This window comes from Danio rerio, chromosome 10 (assembly GCF_052040795.2).
Source record: "Danio rerio strain M-AB ecotype USA chromosome 10, GRCz13ab, whole genome shotgun sequence".
NCBI classification, from domain to species: domain Eukaryota; kingdom Metazoa; phylum Chordata; class Actinopteri; order Cypriniformes; family Danionidae; genus Danio; species Danio rerio.
In genome coordinates, this window is record NC_141030.1 from 25984859 (window position 1) to 26007533 (window position 22675).

At 37.6% G+C, this 22675-nt stretch overlaps 1 protein-coding gene and 1 long non-coding RNA gene across 13 annotated transcripts in view; both read left to right on the forward strand.

Moving 5' to 3' along the window:
• nlgn2b (neuroligin 2b) overlaps positions 1-21477 on the forward strand; it is a 333407-nt gene extending 311930 nt beyond the window's left edge. For 11 of the 12 annotated variants that reach the window (XM_087268665.1, XM_087268672.1, XM_087268666.1 and 8 more), the window contains 5 exons: positions 11486-11671; positions 15793-16058; positions 16172-16325; positions 16703-17069; positions 17412-21477. In XM_087268665.1, the coding sequence (XP_087124791.1) occupies positions 11486-11671; positions 15793-16058; positions 16172-16325; positions 16703-17069; positions 17412-18330 (1892 nt within the window). In that variant the 3' untranslated portion in view covers positions 18331-21477. 12 annotated transcript variants of the gene reach the window in all.
• LOC147842056 (uncharacterized) overlaps positions 1-22675 on the forward strand; it is a 592784-nt gene that overhangs the window by 116768 nt on the left and 453341 nt on the right. The window lies entirely within an intron of this gene.

Here is a 22675-nt window from a genome sequence, read left to right on the forward strand (position 1 = left end):
TTGTTTTTCTTTTTTAAATATTTCCCAAATTATGTTTATAGAACAAGGAAATTTTCACAGTATGTCTGAAAATATTTTTTCTTCTGGAGAAATTCTTATTTGTTTTATTTCGGCTAGAATAAAGGCTGTTTTTAGTTTGTTTTTGTTTTTTTCAAACAATTTTAAGGTCAAAACTATTAGCCACTTTAACCAATTTTTTTTTCATTAGTCTACAGAACAAACCATCATTATACAATAACTTGCCTAATAACCCTAACCTGTCTAGTTAATCTAATTCAGCTAGTTAAGCCTTTAAATGTCACATTAAGCTGTATAGAAGTACTTAAAAAATATTTAGTAAAATATTATGTGAGGTCATCACAGCACAGACTAAATAAATCAGTTATTAGAGATCATTTATTAAAACTATTATGTTTAGAAATGTGTTGAAAAATATTCTCTTTGTTAAACAAAAATTAGGGGAAAAATAGGGGGCTAATAATTTAGAGCGGCTAATAATTCTGCCTTTAACTGTAAGTTTGAGTTTAACACACATTATACAAACTTATCCAACAACAATACAATAAGAAATGAATAAAAACACAGCCCGGCATGCTTCATAATAAATTCTACAGAAACAATAAAACTGTAATTACATTTGTAAATAACTAAACAAATATTTCAGAATACTAGAATGTTTTTTTTGTATTTGTGATCAAACAAATAGAGTCTGACGTCAAATAACAAACACAAAAGTAGCGTGAAAGTGCGATTTCAAGGACACATATAAGCCACGCTTATTGAAATGTACTGAATCATAAATGCGAAATGGATGGAAATGAATTCAGCGGCTCAAGATAATGATGTCTTCGGTCATGAATACATTCTAGTATTTCACACAGCTTGTAAATAAATGTAACCGAGGCAGCGGCATCCTTTAAAACAATGTCATTATCGGCCTGTGGGAGTTTCAGACGTCAACAGCTTTTTTTAACATCCGCAACAAACATTTTCAAAGAACGCTATTTCTGTGTCTCCTTCACACAGGCACGGTCTTTCACATGAAGAGGTGATCTGCTTTCCTGTTGTGTGTTGTTTGTGAAATGATGTGCCGTATGTTGTCGCTCGTCGTCTTCCTCACAGGCCTGACTCCTGAAAACAACATGGCACTTTGTCTTTTTCTCTGCTCGTCCCTCTTAGTTTCTTTGACATGCTAAAACACATACACACACACAGAGAGAGAGAGAGAGAGAGAGAGAGAGAGAGAGAGAGAGAGAGAGAGAGAGAGAGAGAGAGAGAGAGAGAGAGAGAGAGAGAGAGAGAGAGAGAGAGAGAGAGAGACTCTTATATTGGATCCAAGGGCATGTAGCTTTTAGTTTCTTTTTTATATATATATATATATCACTTTAAATATTCCAGAGGAAGCCTGTATTTCATATGAATTGCAGTATATAGTACACACACCTCAGTGTGTTGTTTGGAGTCTGCTTCTGTAAAATATAACAAATATATATATATATTTAAATGTATTAAATGTACATAAACAGAGTGACAGATGTGGTTTAAGTGACTATCACAGTTCTGAATTTTATTTCCAAACTGATCTGAGGTGAACTATCTGGCAATAAATGTCACATATATTAATATTTAAACTCACATTGGTAGCATTTAACACTGGATAAAGCACATAAACTGTGCCTCAGGTAATCATAGTAGAATATGCTGTTTTGCCATGACAAAATTGTTTCTAAAATACGTTAAGTTTTATGAGTCACCATCACTGATAGTTAGGACAAAAACCCGTTTTAACACAAAAAAAAAAACTATTTTCACGTGTCACGTTGCATTTTAGGATACAGTGTAATAAAGCATATACTGAGCAGTATGTTGTCAGGAGTCTGCTATAGTGTTCTTTTTTTAAGGCAAGATTTTATTTTGCATGGTATTTAAAAAAATGCAAATACTGTACATACTGGGTAGTATGTAGTAAGGGTCAGAGATTTGAAAGTGAATAATTTACAAACCTGAAACAAAATCATGAAATAAAGGTTACTGTGACCGTGACGCCTATATATATATATATATATATATATATATATATATATATATATATATATATATATATATATATATATATATATATATATATATATGTATATATACACACACAACCATACGTGCACACAATCAACACAGCTTTGCTCATTCACTCTGATTCCCATTCTGATTCATATTCTCTCTCTCTCTCTTCTCACACACACACACACACATGCAGGTATTCACCAAAAATGTGAACACAAAAAGTTATTTCCAGATTAATTAAAACACATACCGCTATGCAAAGCACGAATATCTGACATTTCCCGGAAGATGATCTGGCAAGATCTGCCTCAAATTAAACGGTAACGCAAACGTTTCTTTTTGCAATTCACATTATTTTGTAGGCTATTTTTAAAATGGTATTTAGTGTACAGGACTTACTGAAAATTATGTTCTTATAAGTGTGCTTGGGCGACGTGGTGGCGCAGTGGGTTGCGCTCTCGCCTCATAGCAAGCTGGGTCAAGCCTCGGCTGGGTCAGTTGGCATTTTTGTGTGGAGTTTGCATGTTCTCTCCGTGTTTATGTGGATTTCCTCCGGGTTCTCCGGTTTCCCCCACAATCCAAAAACATGCAGTAGAGGTCAATTGGGTAAGCTAAATTGTCCATAGTGTATGTGTGTGAATGATAATGTATGGGTGTTTCCCAGTGATGGGTTGCAGCTGGAAGGGCATCCGCTGCGTAAAACATATGCTGGATAAGTTGGCGGTTCATTCTGCAGTTGCAAGCCAAGTTTAATAAAGGGACTAAGATAAAAAAGAAAGTGAATGAATAAATAAATAAGTAGGCTTGTGGGACTTTTTTTTTTTTGCAATATTTTATTTTGCATCATATTTTTAAAAAAATAGTACTTTGTAGTGTACATTACAGTGCATCTGAGGATTATGTAGTTAGACTAGAGTAGGCTAATATTGTTAATAGTATGTAGTGCTTAATTAGCAGTATGTAGTTAAGATGATGCTAGGATTTATTCAGATTCACATTATTTTGTTTTCTATTGCAATATATTATTTTGCTTGTTATTTTTAAAAATGTATGTAGTGCACAGTGCAAACTGAGCAAACTGATGCTGATGTACGCTGATGTTCATTTTTTTTTTACCATTTTATTGCAATATTGACGCCATTTCTCAGGTCTGACCCATGAAAAGAATTTGGCAGTTTGTCTTTTCCTCTACTCACACACACTGGCTGTTACATTGGATCTGAGGGCACAAAGCTTTTAAGTACAATTCTATTTTTATAATTTGTGTGTTTCAATAAACTTTGAATAATCCAAAAAAGGATTTTTTTTTTTTTACATAAAATCTAGTAAATTCTACATTCATTGCAATGGCTGCATCTGAAAGAGCATACTTACATACTATACATAGTACCTTAAAAACAGTATACTACATACCTACAAAAATAGCATGTAAAATTACATGAAAATTGTTCTACCAACAAACAGAACTGCATGTAGCATATACTAAATTTTATATTAAAGATAGGATTGCACTGGATTATATTTAAAGAAATGGGAAAGACAACATATAAGTGATAAAAATAGACCCATACTTAAAAGCCAAATTCATAGTATTTAAAAAACAGTAGGCAAGAAGTACCCACACAACCTACCTCTTCCGGCAAGATTCTGTAATGTGCATTCAATGGAATTGACGTAACTGACGCAGGTAGGTCACACGATAATGACAAATGGCTGGTGTACATACTAATTCCCTCCATACTACTTTCATTCATACTATATAGAACATACTTTTGTAGCGGTTCTGTAGTAAACTTATATTCGAATGTAGTACATAGTTATGTAGCGTTTCTGTAGTAAACTCAAATTTGAATGTAGTACATACTTAAGTAATAGGCAGTTTCGCACACAGCCACTGTGTTGTTTTAGAATATGCTAGTTCACATTATTTGTATGCTTCTTTAAAATAATAATATGTAGTTTACAGTTCATAGTGAGGATTATGTAATTGGGTGTAGAATATTTTGAGTATGATATATTACGTTGAGGTCTGACTCCTGAAATCAACATGGCAGTTTGTCTTTTCCTCTACTCGTGCCTCTTAGTTTGTTTCACATGCTAAAACACACACACACTGGCTCTTATATTGGGTCTGAGGTTATGGAGCTTTTAAGTACGGGTCTATTTTTATCACTTATATGTTTTCCTTATTTCATTGAATAATCCAGAGGAAGCCTGTCGTTCATATAAAATTTAGTATATACTACATACAGTTCTGTGTGTTGTTAGGAGTATGCTATTATTTTTATGTTATTTTTAACTGGTATGTAGTATACAGTGCATACTGAGTCTCATGTTGTTAGGAACATGCTAATGCTTTTAGATTTTTTTTATTTTGTTTGTTTTTTAGATCATAATATGTAGGGGACAGTGCTTACTTATCAGTATTTAGTTCGGTATTATAGTTAGTTACAATTATAAAATGAACTAATTACCAGTGTTGGACAATAACGATTCACTAGTAATGCGTTACATAATGCACGCAAGACAATGAGAGACTCTTAACGTTTTAATTTTTAATTACTATTACTAATACTACTATGTTTGTTGTTTCAAATAAATAAGCACACATTTGTTTTCTGTCTAAAAAATTGATTAGTTTAGTAGACACATTGACACATTTCAAAGCATGTTATTTAAAATTTATAATGCTGTATTGCTCAGAAAAATGTGATTTATTTTTTATTGTTAAAGAGCCCATATTATACATAGGGTCATTATAGGGTCATATTTTGGTTGTAAGGGTCTCCAACAACAGTTTAATATGCATGCAAGGTCAAAAAACACTTTCATGGTCTTATAATCTGCATTTATTTTTTACCTAATTATCCCAGCGACTCCCATATAAATCGTCCAGTGATTCATTTGTTCCCAAACCCCTCCTTAGCGCGAAGCAAATCTGCGCTGATTGGACTGATGACAGTCTGTTGCGATTATGCGACAGACAGAGTGAAATGCCCAGCAGCTAACGTTAATCAGCAAAATAGAATTAGCCACAGTGCATACATGCTCGATAGTGTAAGGTGTGGATTTTAGCTGCCAGTGGATGAAAGTAAATACAGACGATGGACTTGAAAATACAGACGACTAATTATTTTATTGAGCAAAAACTCCCAAGAACTGGCGAGGAGATCTCCTAGTTTGTCACATTCTGCTCTTTTCACAGACACACACACACACACACACACACACTTATTGCCCTCGTCCTCGCGCACGCATCTACACACACACACACATAACCCTCCTCCAGATGACATCACGCATACACACACACACACACACACACACACACATTACCCTCCTCCACAGGAACGTAAACAAAGCGGCACGCGCCACGTTTTTAACGTGGCTTTGCACGCGATATGAGAGTATAGCAAGTTAACCTGATACAGTACACGCGGTTACAAGTAACAAATCACAACTAAATACATTTGCAAGCTAGAGTAAACGAGGCAACAACTTTAATCGCATATACTTACACTTGAAAAATGGAGGACCCTTTACTAAACCTTCCTTTAACAAACAAAGTATTTTATGTAGCATGTAGTTTCCAGAAGTTTCCAGTAGTTTCCAACTGCTTAAAGCTGGGCATGCTGAGGTTTCATCTTTGGGTAGAGACTCAATAATTTCCATCTGCAGTGTGACTTCAATCGACCGGCATGTTTGTGTGTGTGTGTGTGTTTGTTTGTGTGTGTGTGTGGGTTTCTGTGTTAAAGGGCAGGGCCGCAGGTTTCAAATCTCCCGGGTTTGCGTGTGCACGTGAATATCTTGGTTTCGTTAGTACATCATGGCGAAACACCTAATGACTCGGTATCAAGACGACTCGTTTGAAGCACTATGAGTCGACTCTTTTATAGATGAATCAACAGTTTTACACAGTACTCTTACAGATTTAAGCCTTAGCTGGATATTTCGCTTCACTTAGAGCTGTTACACACTACATGGTAGGGCATTTTCAAAAACCCATAATATGGGCTCTTTAAACATATTTTTATAGCTGATATACTACAGCAGATTTTGTACTTTGAATATACACAGCTTACTGTCCATAAGTTGTTGATATACCACATTCATTTGTGGTTAGTTTAAAATTGCTCCTAGATTTATTTTTTGAGCAGCTGTTATGTTTTGGTTTTCTTTATAATGCATAACGTTTTTGGCTGTTTATAATAGCAGTTTTTGGATTCTGAGTTTAACCAAATGGATTCTGAATGATAATTCAGATTATACCTTCATTTATTTATTTCATAAAGGTTTTGTGTTTGTTTTATATTGTTGTTATTTTCATACTCAAGCTGAGAAGGAACATGTTTAAATGTTAAATATAAACTTTTATGACGCTGAAGTCACTTTAGTTTTTGTTTTTTTGTTCCTGAATATATTATTCAGCTGGTTTATCACCTTGTGATTTATTTTTTTAGTGCTGCTGGTCTGATTTAAATAAATTAGCGTTTAAAAATGACTTTTTGTTTAAGTTTTTCTTGTGTTTAGCTTCGAGATGCCAATGAATTAAAACAGTAAAGCTGATCAACAGTGCATGTTCCATGCAGCACTGAAGTGACGCTATAAGGGTATTAAGGGGAGCATTAAAATGTTCTTTGGAAAAGTAACTCAAATGACTTTTAACAGTAATGCATTACTTTTTGGTGTAAGTAATCGATAAAGTAATTGAGTTACTTTGTGAATGAAGTAACTGTAACGAGTTACTATAATTTTCAGTAACCAGCACAGGGGTCACCAACACAGCTCTCCAAAGCACCACTTACCAGTAAGCTGCATCTAATATGTTTTGTAGTTATTCATTTTCAGTTACACTTGCATTGATGTAAATTTGAAAATGACAAAATTGCTTATAAAATTATTATATTAGACCAAGCTGGTCTCCACAGCAATGGTTGTGGGTGCGGTAAAGGGGAGGAGATGATTTTAAAACATGGCAAAAAAAGAAAAAAACAAATCATTTTCACAGTGAATAGGAGGAAGAGTTCTTTTTTACCTTATTTGGCGAAGACAAAGCTGCACAATGTTGAGAGATATTTCAGAATGTGTCACGCAAGCTAACGTTACCATGCTAACTACCCTCCGGACAGCGTGTCTTTTTTTCACAAGACCGGTTAGAAAAAAAAAGCAACTTAAGACTCAATTAGAGCTACACATTTTTTACTAGAAAAAAACAAGCATTTTCAAACAGGAAAGCAAAACTGTGCTTAAAGACTAGAACAAATATTATATCCATTAACCCCAATGTCCAACTTGGGGCAACTACAATGGTTAGAAGAGTGTTGGCTATATTATAATGCTGTAGATTTGGTGATAATTTCAGTAAACTCTGTTACACAACTGATTGACAAACATGGTACATTGTAGTGGGGGATTTGTTAAAAATTGTTAGTGGCTAGTGAAAAAATTGTAGAAGTGTTTTTTTTTAAATGTTAACTTGCAAAAATTTATGAAGATAAAGTGTTCCATATTTATTGATATTTCTATAGTATTGATATTTCTCTGTTAAATCATTGTTGACAACTATTGTGAGAACTCATTAACATGATCAGTTTCTTCACATAGATAAATATCATTATTTAATAACAATAACATATAATTAAAAGTAAATTGAGCAAGTTTGTTATTTGAGAAGTGTGTATCAAACTGGTAAACCTTCACATTAATCTGTACCCAAGTAGTAGCTCTCTGTTTCGAAAAGGTTGGTGACCCCTGAACTAGTACAACATTGATAATTACCAGGGAAAGTAACTATTGTCTTACTTTTTTTTCAAATATGTCAAAAAGCCTGGATCCCCACAATAGGAAATTGGAAATTAAATTTAATATTATAAGAGGTCAAATGGGATTTTATTTGAAAAAAAGTTCTGCTGTTCTTCACATCACACATTTAATTCACGTGTAATCTGTATGCTCTTTTTGAAGGAATATAGCATGCAATGTCAAATGAGCCGTGTGTTGTTGGGAGTCTGCTAGTGTTGCTACAACATTGAGTTCATTCCTTTTTATTCCATTTAATTTGAATATTCAGAAATCAACAAAGGAGTTTGTAATTTCCTCTACTCATCCTCTGTTTCTTTGACATGCTAAAACATACACACACATACACACACAGACAAATATACTGACTCTTATATTGAGTCCGAGGGCACAGAGCTTTTAAGTACGGGTCTATTTTTGTCCCTTGTGTGTTTTCCCCATTTCTTTGAATATTCCAGAGGAAGCCTATCTTTCAGAGTCTGAAGAGTGCTTTCTTAGACGTGTGAAATATGTTTGAAATTCCCCACATTTCCATGTTTTCAGTGCATCTCCAGTTCAGTTGGAATAGTAAAATAGGCGGTCTTACGTAAGCTCTTTAGTTCTCATTTACACCGTGACTCCACAGCCTCATGCAGGCCATTTTAATGAGCACTATAGCATGTATTATCAGTAGAGGTCCATAATGGGACTATATGCGGCCATCCTATTTTTAAGTATATATGTGTATGTGAGTATGATGGAGTTTTTTTAACCAGAGAACAATGGTCTGAATGTCTAAACTGGCTAATCGGCTAGAGCCATCATAAAGACAGGCTTGACAAGATGATAATAAAGCTCCTCTCACCAGCAGTGATAACTGTTAATGCATCAAACCACCCAGCACCCCTGAGGTTCAGAGCGAAAATATGTTCTGTTGAAGCTTTCATAGCACGGTAATGGAAGACATATGTTTTTGAGTTATTAGAAATGGATGTATGAACTAGGGATGGATTAATTCAAATTATTTAAGTCATTTTGCTCATTTGTTCACTCACAATTTGATCTGTTGACTCTTCATGTTCATTTTAAATAGATTTATATTATATAGGTTTAGAATGAGGGGATTTAGATTGTTTGAATCAGTTCTGATTCATTCATTCATTCATTTTCTTTTCGGCTTAGTCTCTTTATTAATCTGTGGTCACCACAGCGGAATGAACCGCCACCTTATCCAGCATATTTTTTACGCAGCAGATGCCCTACCAGTTGCAACCCAACACTGGCAAAGAGTTCTGATTCATTAGCTCATTTGTTCTGTAAATGTTAATGTTGATAGTTTTGGTTCATTATAAATATATTTATGATCAAAGGGTTTTTCTAAATCTTTTTGAGTAAGTTCTGATTCATTTGTACATTTAAATCACTTGTTCCATTTTATTCAGTCTATAGGCTACATCATTGGTAAGTGACTTGTTTTTGTTCATTCCAAATAGATTTATGAACTAGCAGTGAGGTGATTTAAATCTTTTGAATCAATTCATATTAATTTTTTCAGTTATTAGTTCATTGTTCTTACAGGCTAAGAAACTGACCAAGCACTCAACTGAATAGTAACTGACTTGTTTGGGTCCATTATGAATAGAATCATAAACTAGCAATAAAGGGATTTGGATCTTTATAATCAATTCAGATTTATTTGTTCATTTATTCAGTAATAGTTCCTGTAGGTTACATCAATAGTAACTTGTTTTGGTTCATTATATATCTATTCATGAACTCGCAATAGAGTAATTTGAATCTTTTGAATCCCTTTTGATTCTTTTGCTCATTTGATCAGTAACTGTTCATGTAGACTATATTGTCAGTGAGTTGTTTTGCTCATTCTAAATATATTTATGAACTAGCAGTGAGGTGATTTGCATCTTTTGAATCAATTCGTACTCATTTGTTTATTTATTAGTTCATTGTTTTTACAGGCTACATCAATAGTAACTGAATTGTTTTGGTCCATTATAAATAGAATTATAAATTATAAAGAATTATAACAGTGGAGGGATTTGAATCATTTAAATTAATTCAGATTCATTCATTCATGTATTCATAGTAACTTGTTTTGGTTAATTATAAATAGATTCATGAACTAGCGATAGAGTGATTTGAATCTTTTGAATCAGTTCAGATTCATTCATTCATTTATTCAGTAATAGTTCCTGTAGGTTACATCAACTGTAACTTGTTTTAGTTTATTATAAATCTATTCATGAACTAGCTATAGAGTAATTTGAATCTTTTGAATCCATTTTGATTCTTTTGCTTATCTGTTCAGTAACTGTTCCTGTATTCTATATTGCCAGTGAGAAGTTTTGCATAAATAGATTTATAAACAAGGAAGGTTTTGATTTAAGTCTTTTGAATCAGTTCTGATTCATTTGCTCATTTAAATCACTACTTCAGTCTACATCACAACTGAGTGACTTATGTTTATTATAAATACATTGTAATAGCAATGGTGTTGTTGGAATCTTTTGAATCTGTTCATTTGTTAAATTTCTGATTCTTCAAATCAACAGGGACATGTTCACGTTCATTATAAATAGATTCATGCTCTACCAGTGGGTTGATTTTGAATCTTTTGAATCAGTTCATTTGTTTACTTATGACTTTATATATGTTTATTATAATAAGACTTATGATATTACAATAGAATAATTTGAATCTGTTGATCAGTTACCCATTTGTATGTGCTACATTACCAGTGAGTTAGTAGTCTTGTTCATAATAACTAGATTTGTAAACTAGCAGTGAGTTGGTTTAAATTTTTTGAATCAGCTCTGACACATTCGCTCGTTCTATCATTCACCATATCTGTAGGCTACAACACAATCTGGAGAGCAATGACTCAGTGTCATGTCCATCTAACCCAGTCACTGAATCATTCACTTAAAAGATCCTGTCAAAAAAATGCGAACATCGTACTTGTTGTATACTGTGCGGCAAATAATGATTAATTATATATTTTTGTCATGCATTCAATAACATTTTAACTTTACATGACAGTTGTACAGGCCGTTCCTGTAATGAATAAATGAACATGACATGAGTCACGTATTGCTCATGGTGTAGCTTATGTGCGTAGCTCATGTTCATTCATTCACTAAATCATTCACATGTTATATGAATCATTCAATTAAAAAGATTCTTTCAAAAACACTAACTGTCATTGTGCATTATACATTGACAAATTCTACTGTTTCATTATTCTTTGGTAAACAGGCTCAATTTCAGACACATTTTTGCTCTTCTGGGGAAAAGACTTGACATTCAGTTCATTATAATATTACATTGTGGGATATCATTCTCAGCGCATCCAGTAGGTCATCCATCAGATTATGTTTCATCACAAATTCAAGTCTTATGTACACATTAACAGAAATCATTCCAAGTAGGAGCAGGAAGTTCCACACAAACAAGTCTAATTAAAGCTGTAGTTTTGTTCTTCTCTTCTTTTATTGTAGCAACACACTTTGCTCTACTCGGCCTCTGAGTGCTTGATCTTGGTCAACATGTATTGATCATGCCCTTTTTATACCTTTGTTCCACCATGTCTGTTATCTTATCTCCGGTCTGACTCTCTCGCTCTCCACAGGTTTTCTAAGCTCAGGAGATCAGTCTGCGAAAGGGAATTATGGGCTACTGGACCAGATTCAAGCCCTGCGTTGGCTCAATGAGAACATCGGGCACTTCGGAGGAGACCCGGAGAGAATCACCATTTTTGGCTCCGGCGCTGGAGCCTCTTGCGTCAATCTTCTCATCCTGTCCCATCATTCTGAAGGTTTGTTGACATGATAATCATCTAAAGGAAGGTCACTTTTTAAAACAGACTCATTTTATGATGCCTGTTTTGAATCCAGATCTATTTATACAGTATACACATTACAACGTTTGCATGTTCTCACGTGAAACAAAAAGTAAAATCTTGTGTGACTCTGTGAAAGTGAGCCTGATTTTTGGCACTGCCTTGCGGTGTGTGTTAGTTTGTGTGTGTGTGTGTGTGTGTGCGAGACTGCTTTACACCGCTATCTCGAGATCACACGTGCGTCTGCATTTGATGCCAGTTTATAATGAGTGCTGTGTGATAAAAATGGAGGGATGTGAGACAAATTTATAATGAGCAGCGTGTACAGCTATGTGTGTGTGTGATGCAGAAGTGTTGGACTGCAGCTGAGCTGATTCTTAATTGATTTCATAGGGAACTGGAGCTGGGGGGTCTTGTAATAGAGTATAGTGTGTGAATGTGAGTGTGTGAGTGTGACTGAGGGGGTGGGGGAAACATTTTAATAATTAATAATAGAATCTGCAGATGAAAACCGTGGGACACTTTACATAACGGTGCAGCAGGGTTCTGAAAGCCAAGACGGTTTCCTCATGCTTATCCAGAGCATTTTCCAACACTGCCAAGTTCAGTTTGTGTACTTTGTGTTGGTTACACACCATTGAAGAACAGCTCAACATTTCTACCTGGGCTGAGTATTGTGACCAATTTGACTATTTGATTGGATTCTTATTCATATGCCTTCAATTTGAATTCGAGTTGATTCTGTATTTATTAGCAAATGTTTGCTTTGAAACCCTTTTTAAAGGAACAGTTTCAACATAGGCTCATTCTGAAAACGTCCCCTGACACACATCTCTGGAGATCGTGAATTATGTAGCCAGAAGTACTTATGGCTACTACATTTCATTTTTTTAAATTCTATTGTTCCTTTTCGCTCTTACCAGCTAACCGCTTACCTCAGTATCGGCAGCTTTCCCGCTGTTACCAGTTTGTCTTGTTAGCTCGTCATGTACGTTGGTGGACTTTAGATGCAGAGAGGAATAACCAGTAAATAACAGGGTGACATATCAAATTGTGGTAAAAAACAAGTGAGCACTTCTCTTTTTCTGGATTGCTTTTTAAAAATGTCAGTTGGGTTTAGGGAAGTGGGTGGGCGGATCAATCGGTGCTTTTGAAAGCTCCATTGGTTGGGTTCAGGGAAGGAGGAGGGTGGGTCAGTAGATCAGTCAGTCAGTCATTCAGTAAGTCAGTTAGTCAGTTGATAGCATCCTCTGGTATATTTACGAAAACTTGCGAAAACAAAAACTGCAAAAAAATGTATTTGGCTTTCTCTAGAAATGTATATAGCGGTATGTTTTCATAATGAGCCTAGGTTAAACAGTTTAAACCAAAGTTAATATTACACCATAATTTACCCACCCTTCTGCCATCCGTGGTGTATATGACTTTTTAACTTTAAAATTTTATCCCAGCTTTGTATAGTGGCTTTTTATTTTGAAACTTCCAAATGTTCATAAATTCATCGTCACACTTACCCATACGCCACCAGGGTGTTAACTCCTATGAAGCAGATCTATGTGTTTTTGTAACTTAAATATGTCAAAGTTTTAAATTGTAAACTCAAATCGGCAACGGTCAAATTCCATATCACATATTATATATGACACATTCTTATTGGAAAACTACAGAAATAGATGCACCTCGCAGGAACCACTTACCACAGGTTTGTTCACTACAGAAAACAACAACAAAAAACAAAACAAGTTGGTTTGGCATTACTGTATAACATTTTACAGTATATATTTTTCTTACAATGCCACATACATGTGTCTACCTATCTTGTGTTGTATCAGTTACACATAACATGCTGTCAGCCACTGGAGTCAGTCATTGGAGTTTGTAATAAATGTTTTTTTTATTTTGATCATTTTTTACAAAAACATGTCCAACACTGGTTCATTCTGAAAACGTACCTCTATATATATTTCTGGAGAGCGCCAAATACGTCCCAGGAGCTACGTTGTTTTGCAGTTTTTGTTTTCACGAATCCACCGGAGGCTGCTGCTGCTTTTCAGATCTCAAATTTTTCTCACGAGTGCCATTTGCACTGCTAAACCCAAACAATAATGTTTTCAAAAGAACAGACTGACCCGGCCACCCACTTCCCTAAACCCACCCGACGATTTTCAAAAGCAATCCAGAAAAAGAAAAGCCCTCGCCTGACTTTTTACCATGTTTCCGATTTTACCACATTCTCACCCTGTTATTTACTTGTTTATTTTATTTTTCAAATTCTGTTTTTGTCTAACCCACTTTTTGGAACCGTTATTCACCGGACTCTAACCCCATTGTCAAATCCTCTCTGCGTTTCAAGTCTGCTGATATACATGGCGAGCTAGCTGGACAAACTGGTAACAGTGGGAAAGCCTTCCACACGGATGTAAGCAGACAGCTGGTAAGCATGAAAAGGAACAGCATCATACTGCCCTGTAGCATTCATTTTAAAAATGAAATGCAGCCATACGTAGCTCGGGCTACATAATTTGCAATCTCCAGAAATATATTTATACATAGGGCTATGTTTTCAGAATGACCCTATGTTCAACACATACATCGATTTTTAAGACATTAGTTAACTGCCTGGTGGTGTATGAATCATACCTGCCAACACTCCCATTTTTCCCAGGAGTCTCCCAAATTTCAGACGCATTTCCCGCCGCCCTCTTAGTTTGTTATTTCTCCTGGAAATCTCCCGTTATTTCACCTGCCCCCGGTCCTCAACTTTTTGGTACAGTATATAACACCCCTGGGTTGCCAACTTTGGAATAGTGTCCGATCGCAGCTGCCGCCAGAAATCTGGTTCACGGTACAGTTACTAACACTGCAGTACAGTTACTAACCTGGTTCTCAACTGTTATTCAGACAAACAAGCTTCACAATAAAACACTATCCTACATCGTTCTACAGTGAGAAAAACATATGATGAAATTTTAAAAGTACTCTGTGTTCATCTGACAAAAAAAAAAAAACAGGGGCATCTGACACAAAAACACACAGAGGATGGCCGGCGGTGAGTAAATTAAGAGGTCATTTTGATTTTTGGGTGAACTATTGATTTAAATATAAATGCTGGTCTGAAACCCTCTTACTCAGCTGAATAAATGGAATACTCATTTACATTAACAGTAGAGCAGATAATAATGTTTACACCAGATGTACACTGTCATGTGACGCTGCAATAGCTGGAAGCTGTCTACACTAGATGCGGCAAAGTGACCATTGCTAATCCATTTGTTTTCATGTGTAGTGCGTAGGTGTGGCGATGTTTTAGTCCTTGCAGGCACGACTTACAAATGATATGGGTTATGGTGACTTGAACATCATTGCCGTTGAACATGAAATACCTCCACAATTCAATTTTGCCTGTGCTGGCTACAGTTACCTTCTGCCATGATCATCTGACTGTTTTTCTGTTTTGTGAAGCAACTCAAAAGATGGCGACATCTTCAGGCTGAGAGACAAAATGCAGATAATATTGACATTCCCTGTAGTAATGCCAACTCCAAAACAAACATTGTCTTTGTCTAATTTTGTCGGAAACTATATCACAGCAGTCTGTCCTTCGATTTGGCTTGAAGAGTATCATGGCCCAGTCAGCAGAATATTTTTCATGATGTATTCTAGTCTGAAGTAGGGCTGTGCGATATGGACAAAAGAAACCTATCACGTTTTTCCTGAACAACATTGAGATTTTGATTTTAATCAGGATAATGTCACGAACAGATGGAATCTGTGTTTACAGTGTGAATCTGAAACCTATTTCCAAAGGTAAAACAATTAGATCCTAAAGTGGGAGCCAAGTTTTTGCACATTTTTTTTTTTTTATTTCAGTTGGAGGCATTAAGGTTTCGCTTGACTGAAACTGACTATTTAAAGTCAATGTAAAAACATTTAAAATTTCACTGACCTAGCCTTTTGTGGTAAAAAAAAAAGAGATCCGGTGTCTTTATTTTGCTCATGGTCATGTGTCACACACTCTCTCCACATTGACTCACTCACATTACAGCCAGCTCCCTGACATCTCTTACTCATTGTCTTGTAACTGATCCCGGTTTTAGGTTTGTTCCAGAGGGCCATTGCGCAGAGCGGCTCTGCCATATCCAGTTGGTCAGTGAACTACCGGCCCCTGATGTACACCAAGATCCTGGCCAAGAAGGTGGGCTGCAGTTACAGTGACACTGCAGATCTGGTTGACTGTCTGCGAAGGAAAAGCTACAGGGAGCTGGTGGATCAGGATGTCCAACCTGCCCGATACCACATTGCATTTGGACCAGTGGTGGATGGAGATGTGGTCCCTGATGACCCTGAGATCCTCATGCAGCAGGTGTGATGTTGAACACTGCGGGGTCCATGAGATTAGAGTTCTGCCAGAGTCTAACCATGACAGTTCCTTAGCGAAAGTGTGTACTGTGGGTGACATTTCTGTGATGTCCTCAGGGGGAGTTCCTGAACTACGACATCCTGTTGGGGGTGAACCAAGGTGAAGGGCTGAAATTTGTGGATGACAATGAGGGCGAGGAAGGAATTTCAGCTGCTTCCTTTGACTACACCATTTCCAACTTTGTAGACAACCTATATGGATACCCAGAGGGTAAGCTTCAATGATGCATGCTTACACACATATACAATATATTATCAAGTATTAGGAGTCTGATCTGCCATTGCCAACAATGAATTTACAGCCACCAATGAGCAATGCTGTTCATTTACTTGTTCTGATGTGCAATTGAATTCAAAATGAGGCTAATGTAAACAATCATAAGGATTACTGTTGGCAACGCTGATATACACATCTGCACATTCTCTCAGCAACTGTTCCTCAGTCTAATTTTACCCCTCACCTTGGGTGCTTCTGTCTCACTGTCTTCTTTAATCGGTCAAGGTGCCCTCCTTTGTATGACAACCTACTCTGTCTTTCAACATCCAACATTTATCTTTCTCCTTTTGTCTTTTTCTGTCCTTTAATAGGTAAAGACATATTGCGGGAGACTATAAAGTTTATGTATACTGATTGGGCTGATCGTGACAACGGTGATATGCGGCGTAAAACTCTACTTGCACTTTTCACGGACCATCAATGGGTGGCGCCAGCAGTGGCCACAGCTAAACTCCATGCTGAGTTCCAGTCCCCTGTTTATTTTTATACATTCCACCACCACTGCCAGACGGAAGCACGACCCGAGTGGGCAGATGCAGCACATGGTGACGAGATCCCCTATGTGTTTGGTGTTCCCATGGTGGGTGCCACAGAACTGTTTCCCTGCAACTTCTCAAAGAACGATATCATGCTCAGTGCTGTGGTGATGACGTACTGGACAAACTTTGCTAAGACAGGGTGAGAATTTAAACTGTCCAAAAACGTCTTACTTGATTACACCAGAATATAAATGTTCAAATGCAAATGCCTCCTGAAAGTGCCTTCAGAAATTTGATTCTAAAATTAGCATTTTTCAGACTCCTATGTTTATGTTCAGTTATTTCACTTTAAAATCAACGACAAGAACCTATTCTTTGCCAGAAATGTGAAATTACTGAACCGATACACATGAGCCTGTGAAAAATGCTCAGTATATGGCACTTAAAGGTATGTGCAGCTGAACTCTTCAAATGTACAAATGTGAATCTTTTTCTCTTGTGCTTTTATTTCCTTCTCACTTTGTTTATTTTATTTTTCCAGTGATCCGAACATTCCAGTGCCGCAAGATACCAAGTTCATCCATACTAAGCCCAATCGCTTTGAAGAAGTTATCTGGACCAAGTTCAGCTCTAAAGATAAGCAGTACCTCCACATTGGGTTGAAGCCTCGAATCCGGGACAATTACCGTGCCAACAAAGTTGCCTTCTGGCTTGAGTTGGTTCCTCACCTCCATACCATCCATGATGAGATCCCCACCTACACCACACAACTGCCACCAGGAGTCCCGCACCGGCCTGGTTGGAAGGGCACAGCCCAGAGCCCCGGTACGCGCTCTACTCGCCACCCCACGGTCTCAACCTACCCGCCTGACCCGGACCTTGAAGGTTCTGAGCACCCTCCTGAACGCTTCCCCTTTCCAAGCAATACACGGGACTACTCGACTGAGCTGAGTGTGACGGTGGCAGTGGGTGCATCGTTGCTCTTCCTCAACGTGCTGGCATTTGCCGCATTGTACTACAAACGCGACAAACGGCATGAGCTTCTGCAACGCCGGCATCGCCGCCTCTCTCCCCAGCGTGGGGCAGTGCCAGGTGTTGGGATAGTGGGAGGTCCACCCCATAATGACCTTGCACTGAGTCAGGAGGAGGAGCTAATGTCCTTGCAGATGAAGCAGCAGAGGGTAGAGCTTGACCATGGCACACCCCTTCCGACACGTGGTCTCCACGGCGACCTGGAGCCCCTGAGACCACCTGTGTGCCCGCCGGATTACACTTTGGCTCTACGGCGGGCACCTGAGGATGTGCCTCTCATGACGGCTAACACACTTTCCATGATCCCCAGCACCATCACTGGCATGCAGCCCCTCCATGCCTTTAACACGTACCCCCCTGCTCCGGCACCAAGTGCGGGGCACAGCAACAACGCCCTGCCCCATCAGCACTCCACCACGCGAGTATAGTAACCCCTTGAGGGGACCAGGTCCCCCAAAAACATAGGAACACAAACCTCAAGTACTAAGAGTGGTGCTCTACATGGATACTGTCCAACTCACCGCTCACATTCTTTTTAAGTCCACTCCCAACACACTCTCTTTCTTTCTCTCTCCTTCTTTCTTGTTTTACTCTTCCTGCTCTTCTCGTTCTTGGTATGAGCAGTGGAGAAAGTTTTGGGTGGAAAAGCAAACGTTGGCCATTTTCCCCTCTGAGTGCAGCAGCTATCCCCTCCCTAAAGTTTGATTTTGTTTCTTTTTTACTTGCATACATTACCGTCTTTCTTTCTCTTTCTTTCTTTTTTCTTTTCTTCTTCCCAGCAGTCTTCTGCTCTTCTGTAGCTGTTTCTAGTCCCCAAAAAGAACAGTTTTTCCTACTTCGGACTGTTTTATAAATCAAGAGAACATACATGTAAGATATGTATTATTGATAACCTTATAAGGCTATGAATGAAAAAAGATTCTACTATCTAATTTTTACCAGCATTCTTGTGCCAAGTACTGTGATCATCGTCCAATCAGACGCAGTCTCGCGGACGGACGTGGAGAGAATCGCCTGAACTGGATTTATTCAAGGAATTTGCAGAAATTAGAAGAAAAAAAAAGTGCCAAATTAGTTTTCTTTACTTTTGTTTCTCTTTTGTTTTTTCTGTTCACTTTTGCTTTTTGTTTTGCACTGTCACTGTTATTTGCCTATGGGGAGAAATGAACAACACAACAAATATCTATATAAAAAGTAAAGATATATAATAATTCAATTTATATCCTGATTGCGCTTTGGGAAATTTGCATGATTTATTTTTTAAGAGGAAAAAGGACATCTGAGATTCAAGACTCTTCTTTCTTTGTCTTTTAATTGTTGTTGTCTTTTTCTGCAACAGTCTCTCTTCCTCTCTCTCTCTTTCTCTCTGTCTCTCTTTTTTTGTTGTTGTTGTTGTTGTTTTCTTTTTTTACATCAGCTCTACTTTGTGCACTTCATTTGGAGATTCTTTTCCCTCTGTAGATACATGCTCATATCCGGAAATGAAACTGATTCTTGACGATAATAAAAGGATAAATATTTTCCTTCTTTTTTTTTTCATTTATAATTACGGAAGTGGTACGACAGAGCTCATCTCCCGGAGAAGGACTGATCAGATCCACGATCCCCTCCTTTTTTTTGTTTTTTTTTTATCTCCGATCATATAGTCCTCTGTAGTAACATTATGCCACACTGAGTTAAGGAACGTTCACTGTGTCTCTCTCTCAGTTTCTCTGTAAAGACTCGAACTCTGCTGAGTTGGACATCCAGAGCGACGGGATCAACACCTGCGTCCGTTCCTGCACAGCTGGAGTCTCCCCGTCTCTCTCTTTTATCCAGAGCCCAAGAGAGCTCATGACGTGTCCAGAACATTCTTCCCCTTCACTGACACTGACCTTTGAGTGATTATCTCAGTTTGAGCTCACTTGTCATCAGGCGGACATCTTGTTATATGCCCTGTCACAAGTCCCTGTAAGACCTCCAGGTTCAACTTCTCACCTCTCAATGTGTTTTTCTTTTCCAAAATCTCTCTTTCAGGGTGCCGAGAACGATCTGGCGGGAGGAATCGGGTGGTTTGCATTCATCTGTGTGTAAGTGTGTGTGTGTGTGTGTGTGTGTGTGTATGTGTGTGTGTGTGTGTGTGTGTGTGTGTGTGTGTGGAACAGGACAGATGTGGCCTACAAATGCATTCTGAATATTGACTTGGTGGCGGTTGAAAACGAAACATATTGCGCTACTGTGGACGAGGCTTTATTCCTCACGACACTTAAATATACATTCACAATACATAACGCAAGCAAGCCAATCTCATTGCCATCCATTTTGCGTTCTTTCGTCGTCTTGTTTTTGGAGTTTCTTGTTTGGTGGGTGGATGAAAAACACACAAGGCCACTTTCTGTCATGCCATGAGCGAAAAAAAATATATACAAGATGCAAACTGTACATTTTTATAAGTGTAAGAGATGACATGGTCTTTGTAAATATTTTGTTTATTGTTGGGCTCACAGCCAAACGTATCCACTGTAAAAAAAAAATAAAAAAAAAACAAACAAAAAAAGCAGGTGCAAGCTCATTCAGCCAATCACATCCCTCAACCCGCGATTCTGAAGACCCTTATCGATTTTTTTTCATTTAAAGATTTAAATATAAAGCTTTCTTTTTAACGAAAGACATTAAAACGTAATGAATGTTGAGGGAAGCAAATCCACGTTACAGGATACGTTGAGTCAAGAATGAGCGCACTTGGTGAGAATAATTGCATTTGGAATTCAAATTTGCTGCAAGACCCAACAATGCGGCGGACAAAAGAGTCGCTGGCTGCATCTGATTCTGTTTCGTTTGGAAAAGGAGGGTGGGACCGATCAGAATATTTTGTTGGAGAGAGCTAAATGAGAAAGTCTATATGAAGAAGATGCTTATTTTATTCTTCGTACAAGCTCGTAGGATGGAAAATCAGCCCCGTTTGGGTTTTTGGTTATAGTTTTTTTTTGGAGAGGCCTGCTGTTTGAGTCATTCTCCTGGGTGTTCTTCATCACGCTTCAGTGGACTAAATGACACTGTGGGGTGTTTGTTTTCTCTTACCTGGTTGTGAGTTCTTAGAAATTTAATGTTACCCAAACCATTGGAGATTTGTCGGACTGGGGGTGGGATTTTTGTTTGTGAATTTGAGCTGCATATATTTCAAAGTAGAGAATTTAAACAGTTCATATTTTTCTACAAAATAAAGGGGAGAGAGAGATGATGAATCTACCGGCAACTGACAGACATATAAAGCACACTCTCACCAGATATACGTGGTGATACTTTTTGTCTGGGTTGCCTATGTATTATAGAGGATTAAACAAAAAAATGAAGAAAAAAATATTGAGAAACACAACTGTTGAGTTTTAATGCTTGGTCGCCAAAAAAAGACTTGCACCTGTTGAGTTTCATTTTATTGAATTTCAGCAACGTTAAAAAAAGGCTTGAGATGTGGGGACTGTATGACCGCAACGGGTCGAAAGATTGAAATTCATATTTCTGTTTCCTATACAGGCTACTACACACTGTATGTTGTGTATCTGAACTGGACAACATTAAAAAGGTTATTAAACTTATACTGACAGGCCTGTTTCTTTATTTCAAAAGGTTGTCCAAGTATTACAGTTTCAGTCAAACTTCCAGGTTTGTCCTCTAGATGGAAGCATATCTTATAGTGACTTTGTTGTGGCTGCATGATGAACTCTGCTGAACCCTAAAAAGATCTTTGGTCCTGCCGTTAGATGTACGATAAAGGACTCAGAAAAAGGCATGTGTCCTGTAGTAAATAAAACAAAACGAACAAATAGCAGCAATTCGTGGAAATTAAAAGTATCTCTGGTGTGTGGTAGTCCATGTAGCTGCGAACATCTTGTCTGGCAGACACCGCTATGAGATTTTGAGCCTGCGACATGTCCACTTGTGTGCTCTAATGTGGTCCTGTGCAGGTTCTTCTGACATGTTTATCTTGCTGAATATGTCATGTTGTCACTACCGCTTTGCTTCACTCCTCAAATGATGCATACTTTAGAAACACAACTGCAGGCTTCTAGATTTCTAAACAAATGACACCCAGCTCTTTAAAGGGCTCTTGAACTGACTTTTTTTTCAGTTGTTTTGTACTGTTCTATGAGGTCTACTCATGATGTTAAGATGATTTGTACATTAGAAAGCTTATTTAGAAGCAAGGGTGGACTGGGACTAAAAACCAGCCCTGGCAATATAGCCAAACCAGCCCACATTACCACACCGACACAGCCCCATCCATGGACATGTACATTAACTACTTTTACTGGTGTACAGATGGGGAAATAATATAAGCAGTACCATATGTAATAAATATTTATTTTTTGTTTGGACTTGTGAGGGAAACTGGGAGGAAAACCACGCGAACATGCAAACTCCACACAGAAACACCAACTGACCCAGCCGAGGCTCGAACCATTGACCTTCTTGCTGTGAGGAGACAGCGCTACCCATTGAGCTGCCCCCTTTCAAGACTATTTCAGTTATTTTATGCATTTGGCATCATTTGCTTTCTTTGAGCTTTTCGGCACTGCCTTTCCTTTTTTACGGTCCATCTCTGACAAGTAGCTTGTGTTGCGCTCACTGTTTTTTTGACATTCTTGCCAGATTTTGATTACGGCCGCGTAACCTCTGATTGGGTCAGCCCATCTCAAAACCAGCCGGCCATTGCCGATTGGGCCAATGCAAAACATTTATTATTATTATTACTAATATCATCATCATCATCATTATATTCCACATCTTGCAAGA